This window comes from Lagenorhynchus albirostris, chromosome 5 (assembly GCF_949774975.1).
Source record: "Lagenorhynchus albirostris chromosome 5, mLagAlb1.1, whole genome shotgun sequence".
In the NCBI taxonomy this organism is placed as follows: domain Eukaryota; kingdom Metazoa; phylum Chordata; class Mammalia; order Artiodactyla; family Delphinidae; genus Lagenorhynchus; species Lagenorhynchus albirostris.
Window position 1 is genome coordinate 79,122,109 of NC_083099.1, and position 21,513 is coordinate 79,143,621.

The 21,513-nt window shown below is 37.8% G+C and overlaps 1 protein-coding gene across 5 annotated transcripts in view; it reads right to left on the minus strand.

Annotated features, from left to right (window-relative positions):
* Positions 1-5,828: 5,828 nt before the first annotated feature.
* The window catches only part of GTF2E1 (general transcription factor IIE subunit 1), a 48,297-nt gene continuing 32,612 nt past the window's right edge, over positions 5,829-21,513 (minus strand). For 4 of the 5 annotated variants that reach the window (XM_060149323.1, XM_060149324.1, XM_060149325.1 and 1 more), the window contains exons 5-6: positions 20,573-20,993; positions 5,829-6,001 (exon numbers count right to left, since the gene is read on the minus strand). In XM_060149323.1, the coding sequence (XP_060005306.1) occupies positions 5,995-6,001; positions 20,573-20,993 (428 nt within the window). In that variant the 3' untranslated portion in view covers positions 5,829-5,994. Of the gene's footprint in view, positions 6,002-19,209; positions 20,994-21,513 lie in introns of those variants that run through there. The other variant, XM_060149326.1, reaches the window with a different exon arrangement.

Genomic DNA, 21,513 nt, shown 5'->3' on the forward strand with positions numbered 1-21,513 from the left:
AACAGATAAGTGACTTGGAAGATAAAATAGTGAAAATAACTACCACAGAGCAGAACAAAGAGAAAAGAAGGAAAAGAACTGAGGACAGTCTCAGAGAACACTGGGACAACATTAAATGCACCAACATTCGAATTTTAGGGGTCCCAGAAGAAGAAGAGAAAAAGAAAGGGACTGAGAAAATATTTGAAAAGATTATAGTTGAAAACTTCCCTAATATGGGAAAGGAAATAGTCAATCAAGTTCAGGAAGCACAAAGAGGCCCATACAGGATAAATCCAAGGAGAAACATGCCAAGACATATATTAATCAAACTATCAAAAATTAAATACAAAGAAAAAATATTAAAAGCAGCAAGGCAAAACAACAAATAACATACAAGGGAATGCCCATAAGGTTAACAGCTGATCTTTCAGCAGAAACTTTGCAAGCCAGAAGGAAAGGGCAGGACATATTTAAAGTGACGAAAGGGAAAAACCTACAACCAAGATTACTCTACCCAGCAAGGATCTCATTCAGATTCGATGGAGAAATTAAAAGCTTTACAGACAAGCAAAAGCTAAGAGAATTCAGCACCACCAAACAAACATTACAACAAATGCTAAAGGAACTTCTCTAGGCAGGAAACACAAGAGAAGGAAAAGACCTACAAAAATAAACCCAAAACAATTAAGAAAATGGTAATAGAAACATACATATCGATAACTAACTTAAAAATAAATGGATTAAATGATCCAACCAAAGACACAAACTGGGTAAATGGATACAAAAACAAAACCCGTATATATGCTGTCTACAAGAGACCTACTTCAGAACTAGGGACACATACAGACTGAAAGTGAGGGGATGGAAAAAGATAATCCATGCAAATGGAAACCATAAGAAAGCTGGTGTAGCAATTCTCATATCACACAAAATAGACTTTAAAATAAAGACTATTACAAGAGATAAAGAAGGACACTACATAATGTTCAAGGGATCAATCCAAGAAGAAGATATAACAATTGTAAATATTTATGCACCCAACATAAGAGCACCTCAATACATAAGGAAAATGCTAACAGCCATAAAAGGGGAAATCAACAGTAACGCAATCATAGTAGGGGAATTTAACACCCCACTTTCACCAATGGACAGATCATCCAAAATGAAAATAAATAAGGAAACACAAGCTTTAAATGATACATTAAACAAGATGGACTTAATTGATATTTATAGGACATTCCACCCCAAAACAACAGAATACACTTTCTTCTCAAGTGCTCATGGAACATTCTCCAGGATAGATCATATCTTGGGTCACAAATCAAGCCTTGGTAAATTTAAGAAAATTGAAATTGTATCAAGTATCTTTTACGACCATAACGCTGTGAGACTAGATATAAATTACAGGAAAAAAATCTGTAAAAAATACAAACACATGGAAGTGAAACAATACACTACTAAATAACCAAGAGATCACTGAAGAAATCAAAGAGGAAATCAAAAAATACCTAGAAATAAATGACAATGAAAACATGATGACCCAAACCTATGGGATGCAGCAAAAGCAGTTCTAAGAGGGAAGTTTATAGCAATACAATCCTACCTCAAGAAACAAGAAAAATCTCAAATAAACAACCTAACCTTACACCTAAATCAATTAGAGAAAGAAGAACAAGAAACCCCAAAGTTAGCAGAAGGAAAGAAATCATAAAGATCAGATCAGAAATAAATGAAAAAGAAATGAAGGAAATGATAGCGAAGATCAATAAAACTAAAAGCTGGTTCTTTGAGAAGATAAACAAAATTGACAAACCATTAGCCAGACTCATCAAGAAAAAAAGGGAGAAGACTCAAATCAATAGAATTAGAAATGAAAAAGGAGAAGTAACAACTGACACTGCAGAAATACAAAGGATCATGAGAGATTACTACAAGCAACTCTATGCCAATAAAATGGACAACCTGGAAGAAAGGGACAAATTCTTAGAAAAGCACAACCTTCCGAGACTGAACCGGAAAATATAAAAAGACCAATCACAAGCACTGAAATTGAGACTGTAATTAAAAATCTTCCAGCAAACAAAAGCCCAGGACCAGATGGCTTCACAGGCGAATTCTATCAAACATTTAGAGAAGAGCTAACAGCTATCCTTCTCAAACTCTTCCAAAATAGAGCAGAGGGAGGAACACAGCAAAACTCATTCTATGAGGCCACCAACACCCTGACATCAAAACCAGACAAAGAAAGAAAACTACAGGCCAATATCACTGATGAACATAGATGCAAAAATATTCAACAAAATACTAGCAAACAGAATCCAACATCACATTAAAAGGACCATACACCGTGAACAAGTGGGGTTTATCCCAGGAATACAAGGATTCTTCAATATACCCAAATCAATCAATGTGATACACCATATTAACAAATTGAAGGTGAAAAACCATATGATAATCTCAATACATGCAGAAAAAACTTTCAACAAAATTCAACACCCATTTATGATAAAAACTCTCCAGAAAGTAGGCATAGAGGGAACTTTCCTCAACATAATAAAGGCCATGTATGACAAACCCACAGCCAACATCGTCCTCAGTGGTGAAAAACTGAAACCATTTCCACTAAGATCAGGAACAAGACAAGGTTGTCCGCTCTCACCACTATTATTCAATATAGTTTGGGAAGTTTTAGTCACAGCAATCAGAGAAGAAAAAGAAATAAAAGGAATCCAAATTGGAAAAGAAGATGTAAAACTGTCACTGTTTGCAGATGACATGATACTATACATAGAGAATCCTAAAGATGCTACCAGAAAACTACTAGAGCTAATCAATGAATTTGGTAAAGTAGCAGGATACAAAATTAATGCACAGAAATCTCTTGCATTCCTATACACTAATGATGAAAAATCTGAAAGAGAAATTAAGGAAACACTCCCATTTACCACTGTAACAAAAAGAATAAAAAACCTAGGAATAAACCTACCTAAGGAGACAAAAGACCTGTATACAGAAAATTATAAGACACTGATGAAAGAAATTAAAGATGATACAAACAGATGGAGAGATATACCATGTTCTTGGATTGGAAGAATCAACACTGTGAAAATGACTATACTATCCAAAGCAATCCACAGATTCAATGCAATCCCTATCAAACTACCAATGGCATTTTTCACAGAACTAGAACAAAAAAATTCACAATTTGTATGGAAACACAAAAGACCCCAAATAGCCAAAGTGATTTTGAGAAAGAAAAACAGAGCTGGAGGAATCAGGCTCCCTGACTTCAGACTATACTACAAAGCTACGGTAATCAAGACAGTATGGTACTGGCACAGAAACAGAAATATAGATCAATGGAACAGGATAGAAAGCCCAGAGATAAACCCATGCACATATGGTCACCTTATTTTTGATCAAGGAAGCAAGAGTATACAATGGACAAAAGAGAGTCTCTTCAATAAGTGGTGCTGGGAAAACTGGACAGCTACATGTAAAAGAATGAAATTAGAACACTCCCTAACACCATACACAAAAATAAACTCAAAATGGATTAAAGACCTAAATGTAAGGCCAGACACCATCAAACTCTTAGAGGATAACATAGGCAGAAAACTCTATGACATAAATCACAGCAAGATCCTTTCTGACCCACCTCCTAGAGAAATGGAAATAAAAACAAAAATAAACAAATGGGACCTAATGAAACTTAAAAGCTTTTGCATAGCAAAGGAAACCATGAATAAGACAACCCTCATAATGGGATAAAATATTTGCAAATGAAGCAACTGACAAAGGATTAATCTCCAAAATTTACAAGCAGCTCATGCAGCTCAATACCAAAGAAACAAACAACCCAATCCAAAAATGGGCAGAAGACCTAAACAGACATTTCTCCAAAGAAGATATGCAGATTGCCAACAAACACATGAAAAGCTGCTCAACATCACTAATCATTAGAGAAATGTGAATCAAAACCATGATGAGGTATCACCTCACACCAGTCATAATGGCCATAATTGAAAAATCTAGAAACAATAAATGCTGGAGATGGTGTGGAGAAAAGGGAAAACTCTTGCACTGTTGGTGACAATGTAAACTGATACAGCCACTATGGAGAACAGTATGGAGGTTCCTTATAAAATACGACCATATTTTCTAGCAATCTCACTGCTGGGCATATACCCTGAGAAAACCATAATTCAAAAAGAGTCATGTACCACAATGTTCATTGCAGCTCTATTTACAATAGCCTGGACATGGAAGTAACCTAAGTGTCCACTGACAGATGAATAGATAAAGAAGATGTGGCACATATATACAATGGAATATTACTCAGCCATAAAAAGAAACGAAATTGAGTTATTTGTAGTGAGGTGGATGGACCTAGAGTCTGTCATACAGAGTTAAATAAGTCAGAAAGAGAAAAACAAATACCATATGCTAACACATATATATGGAATCTAAAAAAAAAAAATGGTTCTGAAGAACCTAGGGGCAAGACAGGAATAAAGATGCAGACGTAGAGAATGGACTTGAGGACACGGGGAGGGGGAAGGGTAAGCTGGGATGAAGTGAGAGAGTGGCATGGACATATATACACTACCAAATGTAAAACAGCTAGTGGAAAGCAGCCACATAGCATAGTGAGATCAGCTAGCTGCTCTGTGACTACCTAGAGTGGTGGGATAGGGAGGGTAAGAGGAGACACTAGAGGAAGGAGATATGGGGATATATGTATATGTATAGCTGATTCACTTTGTTATAGAGCAGAAACTAACACACCATTGTAAAGCAATTATACTCCAATAAAGGTGTTAAAAAAAAAATCAAGGATGCTTGAATTCTTACCTCATATGCATATCTCCTATTACTCTGTCCTCTGTAGCTGTTGCCAGGAAAGGCTCTCTGGTCACAAACCCTAGAGTTCTGACATTTTCTGTTGACTCTCACATCTTGGTTACAAGGCCCTGTCTTCTCCCCAGTGATTGATAGTAATTACTGCACACAGTGCTGGGAGAGGTATTACTTTAAAAAGAAATAGCACATAGATATAAATTATCACAAACCCAGCAATTCCACTCTTAGTTATATACCCCCCCAAACTGAAAATAGGTACTCAAATACTTGTACATGAATGTTCATAGCAGCATTATTATTCACAATAGCTAGAATGTAGAAACAACCCAAATGTCCATCAACAATGAATGGATAAACAAATTGTAGAAATACGCAAAACAGAATACAACTCAGTCATAAAAAGGAATGAAGTACTGACACATGCTACAACATGGGTGAACCTCCAAAATATTATGATAAGTGAAAGAGGCCAGATACAAAGGGTCACATATTGAGTGATTCCATTTATATGAAATATCCAGAATAGGTAAATGCATAGACAGAAAGAAGACTGGTAGTTGCCAAGGGCTGGGGGGAAAGGAGAATGGGGAGCAACTGCTTAATGGTTATGGGTTTTGTTTTGGGGTGATGAAAATGTTTTGGAACTGGTTGGAGATGGTGCTTGCACAATATTGTGAATGCACCAAATGCCACTGAATTGTTCAATTTAAAATGATTAATTCTATGTCATATGAATTTCACCACAATCAAAAAAGGGAGGGGGATACTCACTCAGCTAGCATATAGCTTTATCCCCTAACTGCCTCACTTCTACCTGAAGGTGTGTGTAGAAAGGTGAAGTATCGGCCATTATGTGACCATGAAGCAACAAATATTTGCCAAGAATGGCTGAGCATAAACATAAAAGGAAGCTACGTCTTTGATATCAAGAAGGAAACCATGGTATCATCAATTTTAATTAAGAGACAAATAAAATCCCTAGTTGAAGAAATAGGACAATCTTTCTTCTTTACAATTTCTTCTTTAAAGATTGACATTAACATAGAATTCACGTGTAAGCTTTCAGTTAGATGCATTTGTTAGATGTACTTTTGGTTAGATGGTTTCACCAGTTGCTGGGAAAATGCACTTTGCTGCGTAGATCAGCACTCACCATCTGTAAGTATTCCAAACAGGAAGATAATTAATACAAAATAGCATCACAAACATTAGGTATTCAAGTAATGACAGAAATGGAAAATAGCAGTCTTTTATATAAAGGCCATGGTTTACTCCTGGCCTGAATAAACATAAATATTTATTCATTCAATATGTATTGATGACTACTTACTATATGTCAGGCATTGAGCCAGGGATATGAGCCAGAACACTGCAGTGAGCAAGAAAGATAAGCCTCTGCCCTCATGGAGCTTACATTCTAGTGAGGGGAGAGACAGACAATAAACACATGAGCAGTCTCACGTACACTGCCTGTTAATATCATGCATACAGAGCAACACACTGGGCTTCCAACTCCTTTGATTTAGGACTGGCTGTCAGCTCCTCCGGCTCTGGTCTGGTTTCACAGGGTGCTCAGGTTCCTCAGTTACCTAGGAGTCAGCAGCACTTTCAACATCACAACATCAGTCTCAGTAGTCAACAATTTCTCAGTTCCTTATCTCCACTGCTGATGTCATCCCTACATTTCATCTTACTTCAGGAAACACACAAACCAAGAAAACACCTCATCCCAACCATTCCCACCCCTAAAAGGGGAAAAATTAAACCAGAAGCAAAATCCATTACTGTTCCCAAGAGAAAGAGCCTACCAACAAAAGAAAGCCTGCCTTTCTGGTAGAGGATGAGGGAGGAGAGGAGGGTGGGCACAGCATTCAGGTCAAAAGCTTGTACATGAGGAAAAACGCAAATAATCACTAAGCACAATACATAACTCTAGCACCTGAAGAGAATGCCCTAGACCAGTGCTGTTCAAGAGAAATATAATGCAAGCTACAAATGTGAGCAAAATATGCAATTTAAAATTTTCTAATAGCCATATAAAAGAAACAGGTGAAATTATCTTTAATAGCATATTTCCTCTAACCCAAGATAGCTACAGTACTATCTTTTCAACAAATAATCAATATAAAAAACTATTAATAAGATATTTTGCATTCTTTAATCCCGTTCTGAGTCTTCAAAATTTGGTATGTATTTCATGTTTACAGCACATCTCAGTTTGGACTAGATATAGTTCAAGTACTCAATAGACACAAGTGGCTAGTGGCTACCATATTGGACAGGGCAGCCCTAGACAAAGTACTCACTAAGTTCCCTTTTCCATGAACATTAAAGCTAATGGCTCCCGAGAACTAAAGCTTCTAGACGTCTCATTGGCTGCACCAAAGAAGCTATATTCTGCTACCCTCTACTGTTAGTCCTGGGGACACAGCCCTAGGTACCACAAACCACAAGTAAACATAATTCACTGGTTAAGAAAAAAGTATATATATATAAATGTATGTATGTGTATACATATACATACATATACATATCCAGGCAGGAACAAAATGATACGACGTGGTAGAGAAAAGACTATGTTTTCCTAGTGCCAATTCATCTGTTCATTCATCCATTCAACATTTGTTGAGAGCCTATCATGCACCAGAATTGACTGCATATGCTAGTATCCTGCCCTCAGGGAACTTACCATCTTTGGGGGGAGAAGTTGATAGATATAAATAATTAAATAAAAAAATAAATAAGTTCACTGTCCATAGCAATTTTGCTATGAAGAAAATAAAACAGGAAAATATCATCATGAATGGGAGAAGAGATTACTGTAGATACGGCAAAGAAGGCTTTTCTGAGAATGTGCCATTTAAGCCGAGAATGAAATAATAGGGACAAAAATGGAGAAGAATGTTCTGTGCAGAGAATACAACTAGGGCAAAGACCTCAGGCAGGAAAAACCTTGGCATATTTGCAAAACGAAGAATGTCAATGTGGTTAGAGAGTAGTTAACAGGGAGAAGAATAGTAGATGTAGTCATAAAAGTAGCCAGGAGCCAGACCTCTTTGGACCCATAGAAAAGGGTCAGGAGTTTAGAGTCTAGATGTTATTCTAAGAAAAAGTCAATGAAGGGTTTTAAGCGCCAGGGGTGAAGGGGGGGTGGTTTGTTAATATGGCTTGGAGTAGGCTGGTAGTGGTGGCGTCAGATTTAGAATATGTTTTCAATTTATTAGCAAGTCCTATCAGCTCTATCTCAAATCTGACAGGACTTGCTGATGAATGCGACATGGGATGAAAAAAAGGAAGGATGGCCAACTACTAGACTTTTGGTGTGAGCATGCAGGTGGAATGGTGGTGTCATTTACTGAGATGGGGAGATAAAACAGGAACAAACACTGCTCCCGCTCCTCTATTTCCAATCTTGATAAATGGAACAACCATTCAGTCACAAGCCAGAGCTTCATCCAAGGCGGTGCCATAGCCAAAGAGTCACCAAATCCGTTAATGCCACCTCCCCAAACTTAAAGCTGTCCCCTCCTTTCCATCCCTACTGACTTGGACAGGTCTTTAGACCTATTACTCACTAAGACTATTGAAATCACCTTAATAATCTCCACATTTAAATTCCAACCCAACGTCAATGCTACAAATTGTTCCCCTGCTTAACATTCTCCAACAATCTTTTTGAAGAGCAACTTGGCAATAGCTATCAGTTTAAAATGGACATGTCCTGTGATTGGCTATTTCTCTCTTATGGTTCTATCCTATAGAAGTACTCAGAGAATGCGGATATGAGGGTAATTCATTATAGCACTTTAATAGTGAAAAACTGGACACTACCTAAACGCCATTCAAGAAGGGAATTGTTACATAAACCATCATATAATTATATTATAAAATTCAATCTAGTCCTTATCTTTAAAAATGAAGCAGGTTTAAATATATTGATTTAGAAAGATCTCCAAGATATTTCAAAAACAAATGGCAATGTGTATATGATTGTATTTATTTAAAAAGCATTGCAGTATATCTGTGGGGATGTATGAGTATGTTGTTTCTAAAGACCTAGAAAATATCACATTAAACTATCAACAATGGTTACCTCGGGGTAAATGAAATAGGGATGGGCTGGGTGGGGAGTTCTCATTTTTTACCATATATATATATATATATTTCTTATTGGATGAATTTTTAAATAATTAATACATTTATATAACAACAACAACAAACTTTACAACTATCCTGTATGCTTTGACATGATTCAAGGCACTTTAGCACCTGGCACCAGCCTTCATTTCCAGACTAATTTCTCAGACTTATTTACATTAGGTAGGCGATAATGTACTTTCGTGTGATAGGAAATGTGGGTTGATTCTTGAAGCTGGGTCGTGTACTACACCTATCTGCTTTGCAACTGGAATAGGAAAGGCAGCGCCTAGTATTCAGGAGGACAGGAAGCTCTTTCTGAAGAGAAGCTAAGGTACTTGTTCCTTCCCTTGAGGGCACACCAGAATTAGTTCATTCCTTTAGCTCTTCAAAGGAAGAAGTAAAATTTCAAGACTCTTGCCCCTTCTCAACCCATTTGGCTTTACATGTTTTAAGAATACCTGTACTTATCTTGTTCACAGTTTATTTTACTTTTATAATATGAAAATCCAACAGAAAAGACAGCAAATTTAGTGCCATAATTCCAATTCCTTTCTGAAAAATCTTCTTCATTTCCCAAGAGATGTTTAGATATTAAAAAAAAAAAAAGTGATAGTAGCCCAGCTCTGATAGAGATAACACATGTGAAATAGCTTTGGTAGAAACAAAATGCTGAACAAACAGAAGGTAGAATTATACCAATTTCTAAATTCTAAAGATTTTCATATTTGTTTTTGGATTGTCATTTCCTAGTTAACGTTTTTTAAACTCAGGAATAAAGAGAACAAGAAAGTACATATGTAAGTCTTTCTATTGTGGTCCTGGCTGGGAATCTAGTCACAGAGTCAACCGGTAGAAAGAAAATGAACTGTTCTTCCCAATCTTATTCCCATTCAGCGTCTAATTCTCTCAAAATGATACCAAAAAGAGTTATGAAATATTCGATTATTTCCGCCCTAGTCTGTGAGATTAGAAATGAAGTACCTTGGCAAGATAGGAAGAGAGAAACCTAATTAGCAACTGTTTATGCTCTGGTTTGCTACATTCTAAATCCTAAACCTGCCACCTACACTAGTCCCTCAATTAAAATATCCTTCAACTGGTTTGAATTGCTGTAGAACATCAGAAGGTTTTTGTTGTTGTTGTTTTGTTATTATTATTCAGCCTCATTATAAAATGTATTAGCTACCACTTACCTCCACAAACTATCAGAGCAGAAAGGAATCATCGGTGATTCTAGCATAATCCTCTCATTACTGACAGATGAGAAACTAGCCCAGAAAGATTACATCAGATAACGGTGTCACACTGCAAGTGTCTAGTTAACTGGAGCTGGGACTAGAACCTAGTCTCCTGACTTCCAGGCTATGCTAAATTGGATATTTTCTTTTAATCATTTAAAGTTAACACTCCTTAAGGTGTTTTGGAAAAAGTGGTATCTAAATAAGAAAAAGGCTTCAACTTCAAGGGCAGATAGAATGAAAGCAGTTTTCCAGCACATACAAAGCTATGGATCATCTAGGGCCAGTTATTTACTCATCATCTTACTTTTGGCCAAATATATGAGTAATATTTTTTTGGTGTAATGAGAGGAGAAAAAAGTTGGAAAGTAGGGGGTGTGGGAAAAAAGTAGGTGGGAAAATGGTTCCTTGGTTAGGGAAACATCTTGATAGGCCACTTTGGATGTGATAGGACCTTTCAAGGCCCTGCTTGGAGTAGGAATAAAACAAAGAACTAAATTATTTTCTCTAATACATTTATAACTTTCCAAGGTCTTTGGAAAGAAAAGGGTGATAATGAGAAGGAAAAAGGAAGCTGAAATTTTAGCAAGGAAGGCAGCACTCTACTTGGGATGAAATATGTGAGAATGGCAAAGACACTCTTGAAGAACAAGGATGTATACAATCCACTCATACCTTGACTCTTCAGTGCTGAGACAAAAACCCCTCTCACTGCCCGCCCCCTGCCCATTACTACAAAAACTTCAGTGAAGCTCTGCTACACAGACTTGTGTCCATAGTACTGTGAGAGTCGGTATACATAGTGCAGAGGAGAGGTGAAGAAGCCAGGGAAGCAGGGAGGCTTCCTGAAGTAAGGAGAAACCTGGCCAGTGTAATGGCTAGGATACCAAACGAAAATGTTTCAAGGAAAAAGTGGGTTTATAGCACCAAATCCTAAAGAGCAGCCAAAGAGATTGAGAAATAAAGGGCTGTTAGGTTGGACAATTAGGACTGGAGAAAGCTGTTTCAGCGTAGTAATAGGGCATAACACAGACTGCAAGAGGGAGATGAAAGAAATACGCAACAAGTCTAGATGAGTCTTTAAGAAGTTGGTAGATAATGGTAAGAAAAACAGAACAGTAGCTTTAGGAAGCAGAACGTGTAAGTTGGATTCAAGAAAAAACAATAACAAGAAACATATATTCACTGAAATGAAGAGCTGAGAGTTCACCTACAACTACATTTTAAAACTTAACATCTGATTACTATTTTATTTAAATGAACTTCTTTCTAAATTATGAATGTTTAGAAAACAATGTTTAAAAGTTGAATAGCCCCATATGCACGAGGTACATAAAGTCATTCTTTTTTTTTTCTTTTACATCAAATAAAAATTTATTTCCAATATATTTATCAACAACCTAACTATACACCTTAAAGAACTAGGGAAAATTAAATTTGAATATATCAAATAGAATGAGATACTATAGATTAAAATGGAGACAGAGGAGAGAAAAAACAACAAAGAAAATCAGCAAAAGTAGGTTCTTAGCAAAGATCCAGAAAATTGACAAATTTTCAAATAAGTTTACTAAGAAAAAAGAGAGAAGATTTAAATTATTAAAATAAGAAATAAGTGTGTGGACATTTCTACTGAATTTACAAACATAAAAAGGATGCTAAGGGTATATTAGCACAATTGCACCTCAAGATTTTAGATAATCCAGGTGAAATGGATGAATTCCTGGAAATTCTCCCACCAAAACTGAACCATGAAAAAATAGAAAATATGACTAGATTTTAAAAATTAAGAAAATTGAATCACGAATCTAGAAACTCCAACAAAGACAGCCATGTACCATATGGATTCACTGTTGAATTCTACCAAACATAAAATATATATATATATATAAAAATATATATATTTTTCACATCTTTATTGGAGTTTAATTGCTTTACAATGGTGTGTTAGTTTCTGCTTTATAACGAAGTGAATCAGTTACACATATAGATATGTCCCCGTATCTCTTCCCTCTTGCATCCCCCTCCATCCCAACCTCCCTATCCCACCCCTCTAGGTGGTCACAAAGCACCGAGCTGATCTCCCTGTGTTATGTGGCTGCTTCCCACTAGCTATCTATTTTACGTTTGGTAGTGTATATATGTCCATGCCACTCCCTCACTTTGTCCCAGTTTACCCTTCCCCGTTCCCGTATCCTCAAGTCCATACTCTAGTAGGTCTGCATCTTTATTCCCATCATGCCCCTAGGTTCTTCATGACCATTTTTTTATTTTTTTAGATTCCATATATATGTGTTAGCATATGGTATTTGTTTCTCTTTCTGACTTACTTCACTCTGAATGACAGTCTCTAGGTGCATCCACCTCATTACAAATAACTCAGTTTTGTTCCTTTTTATGGCTCAGTAATATTCCATTGTGTATATGTGCCACATTTTCTTTATCCATTCATCTGTCAATGGACACTTAGGTTGCTTCCATGTCCTGGCTATTGTAAATAGAACTGCAATGAACATTCTGGTACTTGACAATTTTTGAATTATGGTTTTCTCAGGGTATATGCCCAGTAGTGGGATTGCTGGGTCGTATGGTAGTTCTATTTTTAGTTTCGTAAGGAACCTCCATACTGTTCTCCATAGTGGCTGTATCAGTTTACATTCCCACCAACAGTGCAAGAGGGTTCCCTTTTCTCCACACCCTCTCCAGCATTTATTGTTTGTAGATTTTTTGAGGATGGCCATTCTGACTGGTGTGAGATGATACCTCATTGTAGTTTTGATTCACATTTCTCTAATGATTATGTTGAGCATTCTTTCATGTGTTTGTTGGCAACCTGTATATCTTCCTTGAAAAATGTCTATTTATGTCTTCTGCTCATTTTTGGACTGGGTTTTTTTTTTGATATTGAGCTACATGAGTTGCTTGTAAATTTAGGAGATTAATCCTGTCTGTTGCTTCATTTGCAAATATTTTCTCCCATTCTGCTGGTTATCTTTTATTTCCAATTCTCTAGGAGGTGGATCAGAAAGGATCTTGCTGTGATTTATGTCATAGAGTGTTCTGCCTATGTTTTCCTCTAAGAGTTTGATGGTGTCTGGCCTTACATTTAGGTCTTTAATCCATTTTGAGTTTATTTTTGTGTATGGTGTTAGGGAATGTTCTAATTTCATTCTTTTATGTGTAGTTGTCCAGTTTCCCCAGCACCAATTATTGAAGAGACTCTTTTCTCCATTGTATACTCTTGCTTCCTTGATCAAAAATAAGGTGACCATATGTGCATGGGTTTATCTCTGGGCTTTCTATCCTGTTCCATTGATCTATATTTCTGTTTCTGTGCCAGTACCATACTGTCTTGATTACCATAGCTTTGCAGTATAGTCTGAAGTCCAGGTGCCTGATTCCTCCAGCTCCGTTTTTCGTTCTCAAGATCACTTTGGCTATTCGGGTTCTTTTGTGTTTCCATACAAATTGTGAAATTTTTTGTTCTAGTTCTGTGGAAAATGCCATTGGTAGTTTGACAGGGATTGCATTGAATCTGTAGATTGCTTTGGGTAGTAGAGTCATTTTCACAATGTTGATTCTTCCAATCCAAGAACATGGTATATCTCTCCATCTGTTTGTATCATCTTTAATTTCTTTCATCAGTGTCTTATAATTTTCTGCATACAGGTCTTTTGTCTCCTCAGGTAGGTTTATTCCTAGATATTTTATTCTTTTTGTTACAGTGGTAATTGGGAGTGTTTTCTTGATTTCAATTTCAGATTTCTCATCATTAGTGTATGGGAATGCAAGAGATTTCTGTGCATTAATTTTGTATCCTGCTACTTTACCAAATTCATTGATGAGCTCTAGTAGTTTTCTGGTGGCATCTTTAGGATTCTCTACGTATAGAATCATGTCATTTGCAAACAGTGACAGCTTTACATCTTCTTTTCCAATTTGGATTCCTTTTATTTCTTTTTCTTCTCTGATTGCTGTGACTAAAACTTCCAAAAGTATGTTGAATAATAGTGGTGAGAGTGGACAACTTTGTCTTGTTCCTAATCTTAGTGGAAGTGGTTTCATTTTCCACCATTGAGGATGATGTTGGCTTTGGGTTTGTCGTATATGGCCTTTATTATGTTGAGGAAAGTTCCCTCTAAGCCTACTTTCTGGAGGGATTTTATCATAAATGGTGTTGAATTTAGTCAAAAGCTTTCCCTGCATCTATTGAGGTGATCATATGGTTCTTCGCCTTTAATTTGTTAATTTGGTGTATCACGTTGATTGATTTGCATATATTGAAGAATCCTTGCATTCCTGGGATAAACCCCACTTGTTCACGGTGTATGGTCCTTTTAATGTAATGTTGGATCCTGTTTGTTAGTATTTTGTTGAGGATTTTTGCATCTATGTTCATCAGTGACATTGGCCTGTAGTTTTCTTTTTTTGTGACATCTTTGTCTGATTTTGGTATCAGAGTAATGGTGGCCTCATAGAATGAGTCTGGGAGTGTTCCTCACTCTGCTCTATTTTGGAAGAGTTTGAGAAAGACAGCTGTTAGCTCTTCTCTAATGTTTGATAGAATTCGCCTGTGAAGCCATCTGGTCCTGGGCTTTTCCTTGTTGGAAGATTTTAAATCACAGTTTCAATTTCAGTGCTTGTGAGTGGTCTGTTCATATTTTCTATTTCTTCCTGGTTCAGTCTCGGAAGGTTGTGCCTTTCTAAGAATTTGTCCATTTCTTCCAGGTTGTCCATTTTATTGGCATATAGTTGCTTGCAGTAATCTCTCATGATCCTTTATATTTCTTCAGTGTCAGTTGTTACTTCTCCTTTTTCATTTCTAATTCTATTGATTTGAGTCTTCTCCCTTTTTTCTTGGTAAGTCTGGCTAATGGTTTATCAATTTTTTTTATCTTCTCAAGGAACCATTCCTTCATTTCTTTTTCATTTATTTCTGATCTGATCTTTATGATTTCTTTTTTTCCGCCAACTTTGGGGTATTTTTGTTCTTCTTTCTCTAATTGCTTTAGGTGTAAGGTTAGGTTGTTTATTTGAGATGTTTCTTGTTTCTTAAGGTAGGATTGTATTGCTATAAACTTCCCTCTTAGAACTGCTTTTGCTGCATCCCATAGGTTTTGGGTCATAGTGTTTTCATTGTCATTTGTTTCTAGGTATTGTTTGATTTCCTCTTTGATTTCTTCAGTGATCTCTTGGTTATTAAGTAGTGTGTTGTTTAGCCTCCATGTGTTTGTATTTTATACAGATTTTTTCCTGTAATTGATATCTAGATTCATAGCGCTGTGGTCGGAAAAGATATTTGATACGATTTCAATTTTCTTAAATTTACCAAAGCTTGATTTGTGACACAAGATTATGATCTATCCTGGAGAATGTTCCATGAGCACTTGAGAATGTGTATTCTGTTGTTTTTGGATGGAATGTTCTATAAATATCAATTAAGTCCATCTTGTTAAATGTATCATTTAAAGCTTGTGTTTACTTATTTTCATTGTGGATGATCTGTCCATTGGTGAAAGTGGGGTGTTAAAGTCCCCTACTATAATTGTGTCACTGTCAATTTCCCCTTTTATGGCTGTTAGTATTTGCCTTAGTGTTGAGGTGCTCCTATGTTGGGTGCGTAAATATTTACAATTGTTATATCTTCTTCTTGGATTGATCCCTTGATCATTACGTAGTGTCCTTCTTTATCTCTTGTAATAGTCTTTGTTTTAAAGTCTATTTTGTCTGATATGAGAATTGCTATTCCAGCTTTCTTTTGATTTCCGTTTGCATGGAATATCTTTTTCCATCCCCTCACTTTCAGTCTGTATGTGTCCCTAGGTCTGAAGTGGGTCTCTTGTAGATAGCATATACACAGGTCTTGTTTTTGTGTCCATTCAGCCAATCTATGTCTTTTGGTGGGAGCATTTAATCCATTTACATTTAAGGTAATTATCGATATGTATGTTCCTATTACCATTTTCTTAGTTGTTTGGTGTTTATTTTTGTAGGTCTTTTCCTTCGCTTGTGTTTCCTGTCTAGAGAAGTTCCTTTAGCATTTGTTGTAAAGCTGGTTTGGTGGTGCTGAATTCTCTTAGCTTTTGCTTGTCTGTAAAGCTTTTAATTTCTCCATCAAATCTGAATGAGATCCTTGCTGGGTAGAGTAATCTTGGTTGTAGGTTTTTCTCCTTCATCACTTTAAATATGTCCTGCCTCTCCCTTCTGGCCTGCAGAGTTTCTGCTGAAAGATCAGCTGTTAACCTCATGGGGATTCCCTTAGGCGTTATTTGTTGTCTTTCCCTTGCTGCTTTTAATATTTGTTCTTTTTATTTAATTTTTAATAGTTTGATTACTATGTGTCTTGGCATGTTTTTCCTTGGACTTATCCTCTGTGGGACTGTCTGTGCTTCCTGGACTTGATTAACTATTTCCTTTCCCATATTAGGGAAGTTTTCTACTATAATCTCTTCAAATATTTTCTCAGTCCCTTTCTTTTTCTCTTCTTCTTCTGGGACCCCTATAATTCGAATGTTGATGCGTTTAATGTTGTCCCAGAGGTTTCTGAGACTGTCCTCAGTTCTTTTCATTCTTTTTTCTTTATTCTGCTCTGCATTAGTTATTTTCACTATTTTATCTTCCAAGTCACTTATCTGTTCTTCTGCCTCAGGTATTCTGCTATTGATTCCTTCTAGATAATTTTAAATTTCATTTATTGTGTTGTTCATCACTGTTTGTTTGCTCTTTAGTTCTCCTAGGTCATTGTTAAACATTTCTTGTATTTTTTCCATTCTACTTCCAAGATTTTGGATCATCTTTACTACCATTATTCTGAATTCTTTTTCAGGTAGACTGCCTATTACCTCTTCATTTGTTAGGTCTGGTGGGTGTTTGCCTTGCTCCTTCATCTGCTGTGTGTTTCTCTGTTTTCTTGTTTTGCTTAACTTACTGTGTTTGGGGTCTCCTTTTCGCAGTCTTGCAGGTTTGTAGTTTCCATTGTTTCTGGTGTCTGTCCCCAGTGGCTAAGTTTGGTTCAGTGGGTTGTGTAGGCTTCCTGGTTGAGGGGACTAGTGCCCATGTTCTGGTGGATGAGGCTGGATTTTGTCTTTCTGGTGGGTAGGTCCACGTCTGGTGGTGTATTTTGGGGTGTCTGTGGCCTTAGTATGATTTTAGGTGGCCTCTCTGCTAATGGATGGGGTTGTGTTCCTTCCCTGCTAGTTGTTTCACATAGGGTGTCCAGCACTGTAGCTTGCTGGTCGTTGAGTGGAGGTGGGTCTTGGCATTGAGATGGGGTCTCTGGGAGATTATCGCCATTTGATATTAGTGGAGCTGGGAAGTCTCTTGTGGACCAGTGTCCTGAACTTGGCTCTCCCACCTCAGTGGCACAGCCCTGATGCCTGGCTGGAGCACCAAGAGCCTGTCCTCCACACAGCTCAAAATAAAAGGGAGAAAAAAAAGAAAGAAAGAAAAAAGAAGATAAAATAAAATAAAATAAAGTTATTTAAAAAAATTTTTTAATTAAAAAAAAAAATGGACGGACAGAACCCTAGGACAAATGGTAAAAGCAAAGCTATACAGACAAAATCACACACAGAAGCATACACATACACACTCACAAAAAGAGAAAAAGGGAAAAAATATATATATATCGTTGCTCCCAAAGCCTCCTCAATTTGGGATGATTCGTTGTCTATTCATGTTTTCCACAGATGCAGGGTACATCAAGTTGATTGTGGAGATTTAATCCACTGCTCCTGAGCTGCTGGGAGAAATTTCCCTTTCTCTTCTTTGTTCGCTCAGCTCCTGGGGTTCAGCTTTGGATTTGGACCTGCCTCTGCATATAGGTCACCTGAGGGCATTTTTTCTTTACTCAGACAGGATGGGGTTAAAGCAGCAGCTGATTCGGGGGCTCTGGCTCAGTCAGGCCGGGGGAGTGGGGGTGGGAGGGAAGGTTTTGCATGTGGGGCGAGCCTGCGGTGGCAGAGGCCAGCGTGACATTGCACCAGCCTGAGGTGCGCCATGTGTCCTTCCGGGGAAGTTGTCCCTGGATCCCGGGATCCTGGCAGTGGCGGGCTGCGCAGGCTCCGGGAGGGGAGGTGTGGACAGTGACGTGTGCTGGCACACAGGCTTCTTGGTAGCTACAGCAGCAGCCTTAGCGTCCCATGCCCGTCTCTGGAGTTTGTACTGATAGCCGTGGCTCACGCCCATCTCTGGAGTTCCTTTAAGTGGCACTCTTAATCCCCACTCCTCGTGCACCAAGAAACAAAAAGGCAAGAAAAAGTCTCGTCTCTTCGGCAGGTCCAGACTTTTTCCCGGACTCCCTCCCAGCTAGCTGTGGTGCACTAGCCCCCTTCAGGCTGTGTTCACGCCACCAACCCCAGTCCTCTCCCTGGGATCCGATTGAAGCCCGAGCCTCAGCTCCCAGCCCCCGCCTGCCCCGGCGGGGGCGCAGACAAGCCTCTTGGGCTGGTGACTGCTAGTCGGCACTGATCCTCTGTGCAGGAATCTCTCCACTTTGCCCTCTGCACCCCTGTGGCTGTGCTCTCCTCCATGGCTCTGAAGCTCCCCCCTCCACCACCCATAGTCTCCGCCCATGAAGGGGCTTCCTAGTGTGTGGAAACCTTTCCTCCTTCACAGCTCCCTCCCACTGGTGCAGGTCCTGTCCCTATTCTTTGTCTCTGTTTTCTCTTTTTTCTTTTACCCTTCCCAGGTACATGGGGAGTTTCTTGCCTTTCAGGAGGTCTGAGGTCTTCCGCCAGCATTTAGTCGGTGTTCTGTAGGAGTTGTTCCACATGTAGATGTATTTCTGATGTATTTGTGGGGAGGAAGGTGATCTCCACGTCTTACTCTTCGGCCATCTTGAAGCTCCTCCCATAAAGTCATTCTTGAGGCAACTTATTGCCAGAAAAAGTTTAGACTACATAAAATTGCATCTATTATTTGAAACATGACCAATAAGAGAAAATATTCTGAAATACTTTTTTTTAAATGGGAAGAGTATTCATTTTAATTATGTAAAGATGTTACAGAGCTAGATTAACAAATTTCAGTCAGTATAAAATAGATTTATTGTCAATATTCAGTCATAATACAACCCAGGTAAATGAACCATTACTTTATACAAGGCTCAGATGTTTAAAATCTACCTCAACTTTACACATGTACTATAAAATGATAAATACTTAAAATGACAATGCAAGGGAAAATATTATAAAAAATACAATTGTTGTAGACCTTTGTATGAAAGTTCTTTAAAGTTCTGCCTTAAGGAATAATACCATACTACATATCAGAACCAAAAATAAAGTATTTTTCTTGAGGTTACAATGCTCAATGATATACTGGATGCACTCTAAAATACCATTCCTGACAAGAATCAAAAGAGACAAGGTCATCAATAATGTTGAGAGAAAAAAAAAAGAGAGAGGAGTAATCAATTGTTATATGCTGATTTCTGCTGGAATGGCCTCTTTAAACAATTTATAGCACTGTGGAAGAACTGAAAAAGAAGGGGACCAGTCTCAGCTTTATATAAAGGATTCCCAAATCAGCACACACTCAGACAATGTTAAAGGGTACTGTTCCCAATGCTCTCCACTCTTCAACCCCTTACATGGACTCCTTATCCTAAGTCTGTGTTTTTTCTCTAATTTCTTCCTAAGGGCTTACCAAACACACTTTCTGTTTTCTATTACCTAACATACAAACCAAAAGGCATTATGCACAACAATAATATCTGTCAGTCAAGTCAGTTCTAAAGACACCAATTTTGGTTTAGATATTAATCGTGAGATTTACGCATAACCATCCTTCTTCCACACGCACTCCCACCTCCCCTTACATATCGACTCCATCCTAAACTGTGAAGCAATATGAAGCTTTAAGATTTTTTTATTTCCTTCATCAATGATTTGCCTGTTGCCAAGCTGCTTGGTTGGCAGCAATATCAGGAGCTTTTTGGAATGCTTGGTCAGAATAAATAAAAAGGATGTGATCAATGAATTACTGTAACCTATCAAAGTGGGCTTCTACAGGCAGACATGAAGAATTTACCTTTAGACTTCTCTCACTCATTTCAGAAGGGAGAAAAATGTGTCTTAAAAGGGAAAGAAAAAAGGTGAGATAGGGAAATACAGCAAAATATTAATACTGTAGTAATAGGAAAGGGTATGCTTATAGCCAACCTACCTCGTGGAGAAGTTTCTGGCATAAAAATCAAAATTTCTCTCTCTCCCATTACTCTTTGCACAAGATTAACAGTTGATTTACATCAAGAGAGGCAGAAGGCCACTGAACACTTTTCTTCAAAGGTAGGGAATTTCTTTTTAAATGCACATTAGAGAAAGGAGGAAAAGGTAGGGAAAGCTCACTCAAAGAGGTCCTCAAACATGCGTTGTCCCATTGCTATGTACGCTTCCTTTTCATCTGGTGTCATTTGGGCCACCAGCTCTGGCTTCTGGCTCACTTCGCTGTAGGAGAACGGACGGCCAGCCACCATGACAATGGGGTCATCTGCTACTTCCTCAAATTCATCATCTTCCTCATCCTCTTCCCCATGATGTGCAGCCACAGCTGTAGCACAGGGTGGAGAGTCATCGTCTGACTCACTGGTCTCACTCTCAGAGTCACTGCCATTGGCAGTGGTCACAGGAGCAGCTGCCCCCACTGAGCCTGCTGTGGCAGAGGGGGTCTTCTTCTCATGAATGAGCAGTGCTCGCATGACCTCCTCATTATCATCTGGCCCCGCACGGCCTTCCTCACGCTCCTGAAACGAGTCTATATCTAAGCCACCTGGAAGGAAAAAAACCAGAAAGTCAATACCCTTAAACATAAAAGGCATTCCTTTATAAGTAACAAAATACATAATATTTTAATATATTATATTTAAATATAGGATAATATTATAAAATAACACAAACTTCACTGGTTCCATTTTTTGAGCTACTGTCCACAAGATATTCAAAATGTTTCTCACAAACTGGAACTTAAGTAGCATAATGGTTAAGTACAGTTGACCCTTGAACAACGTGCGTTTGAACTGTGCAGGTCCACATATACATGGATTTTTTTTTTCCAATAGTAAATACTACAGTACTACATGATCCATGGTTGGTTGAATCCATGGAGGTGGAGAAACCATGAATTTAAGTTATACTCAGATTAATCCCTGCACAGTTCAAGGGTCAACTGTACATGGGTTTTAAGAAATATATGGCTTGGATCTGAATTCTGGTTCTTCCACATGCAAGTTGTAACACTTTAGGCAAGTTATTTAGTCTCTAAACTTTGGTACCTTTTTCTGTAAGATGGG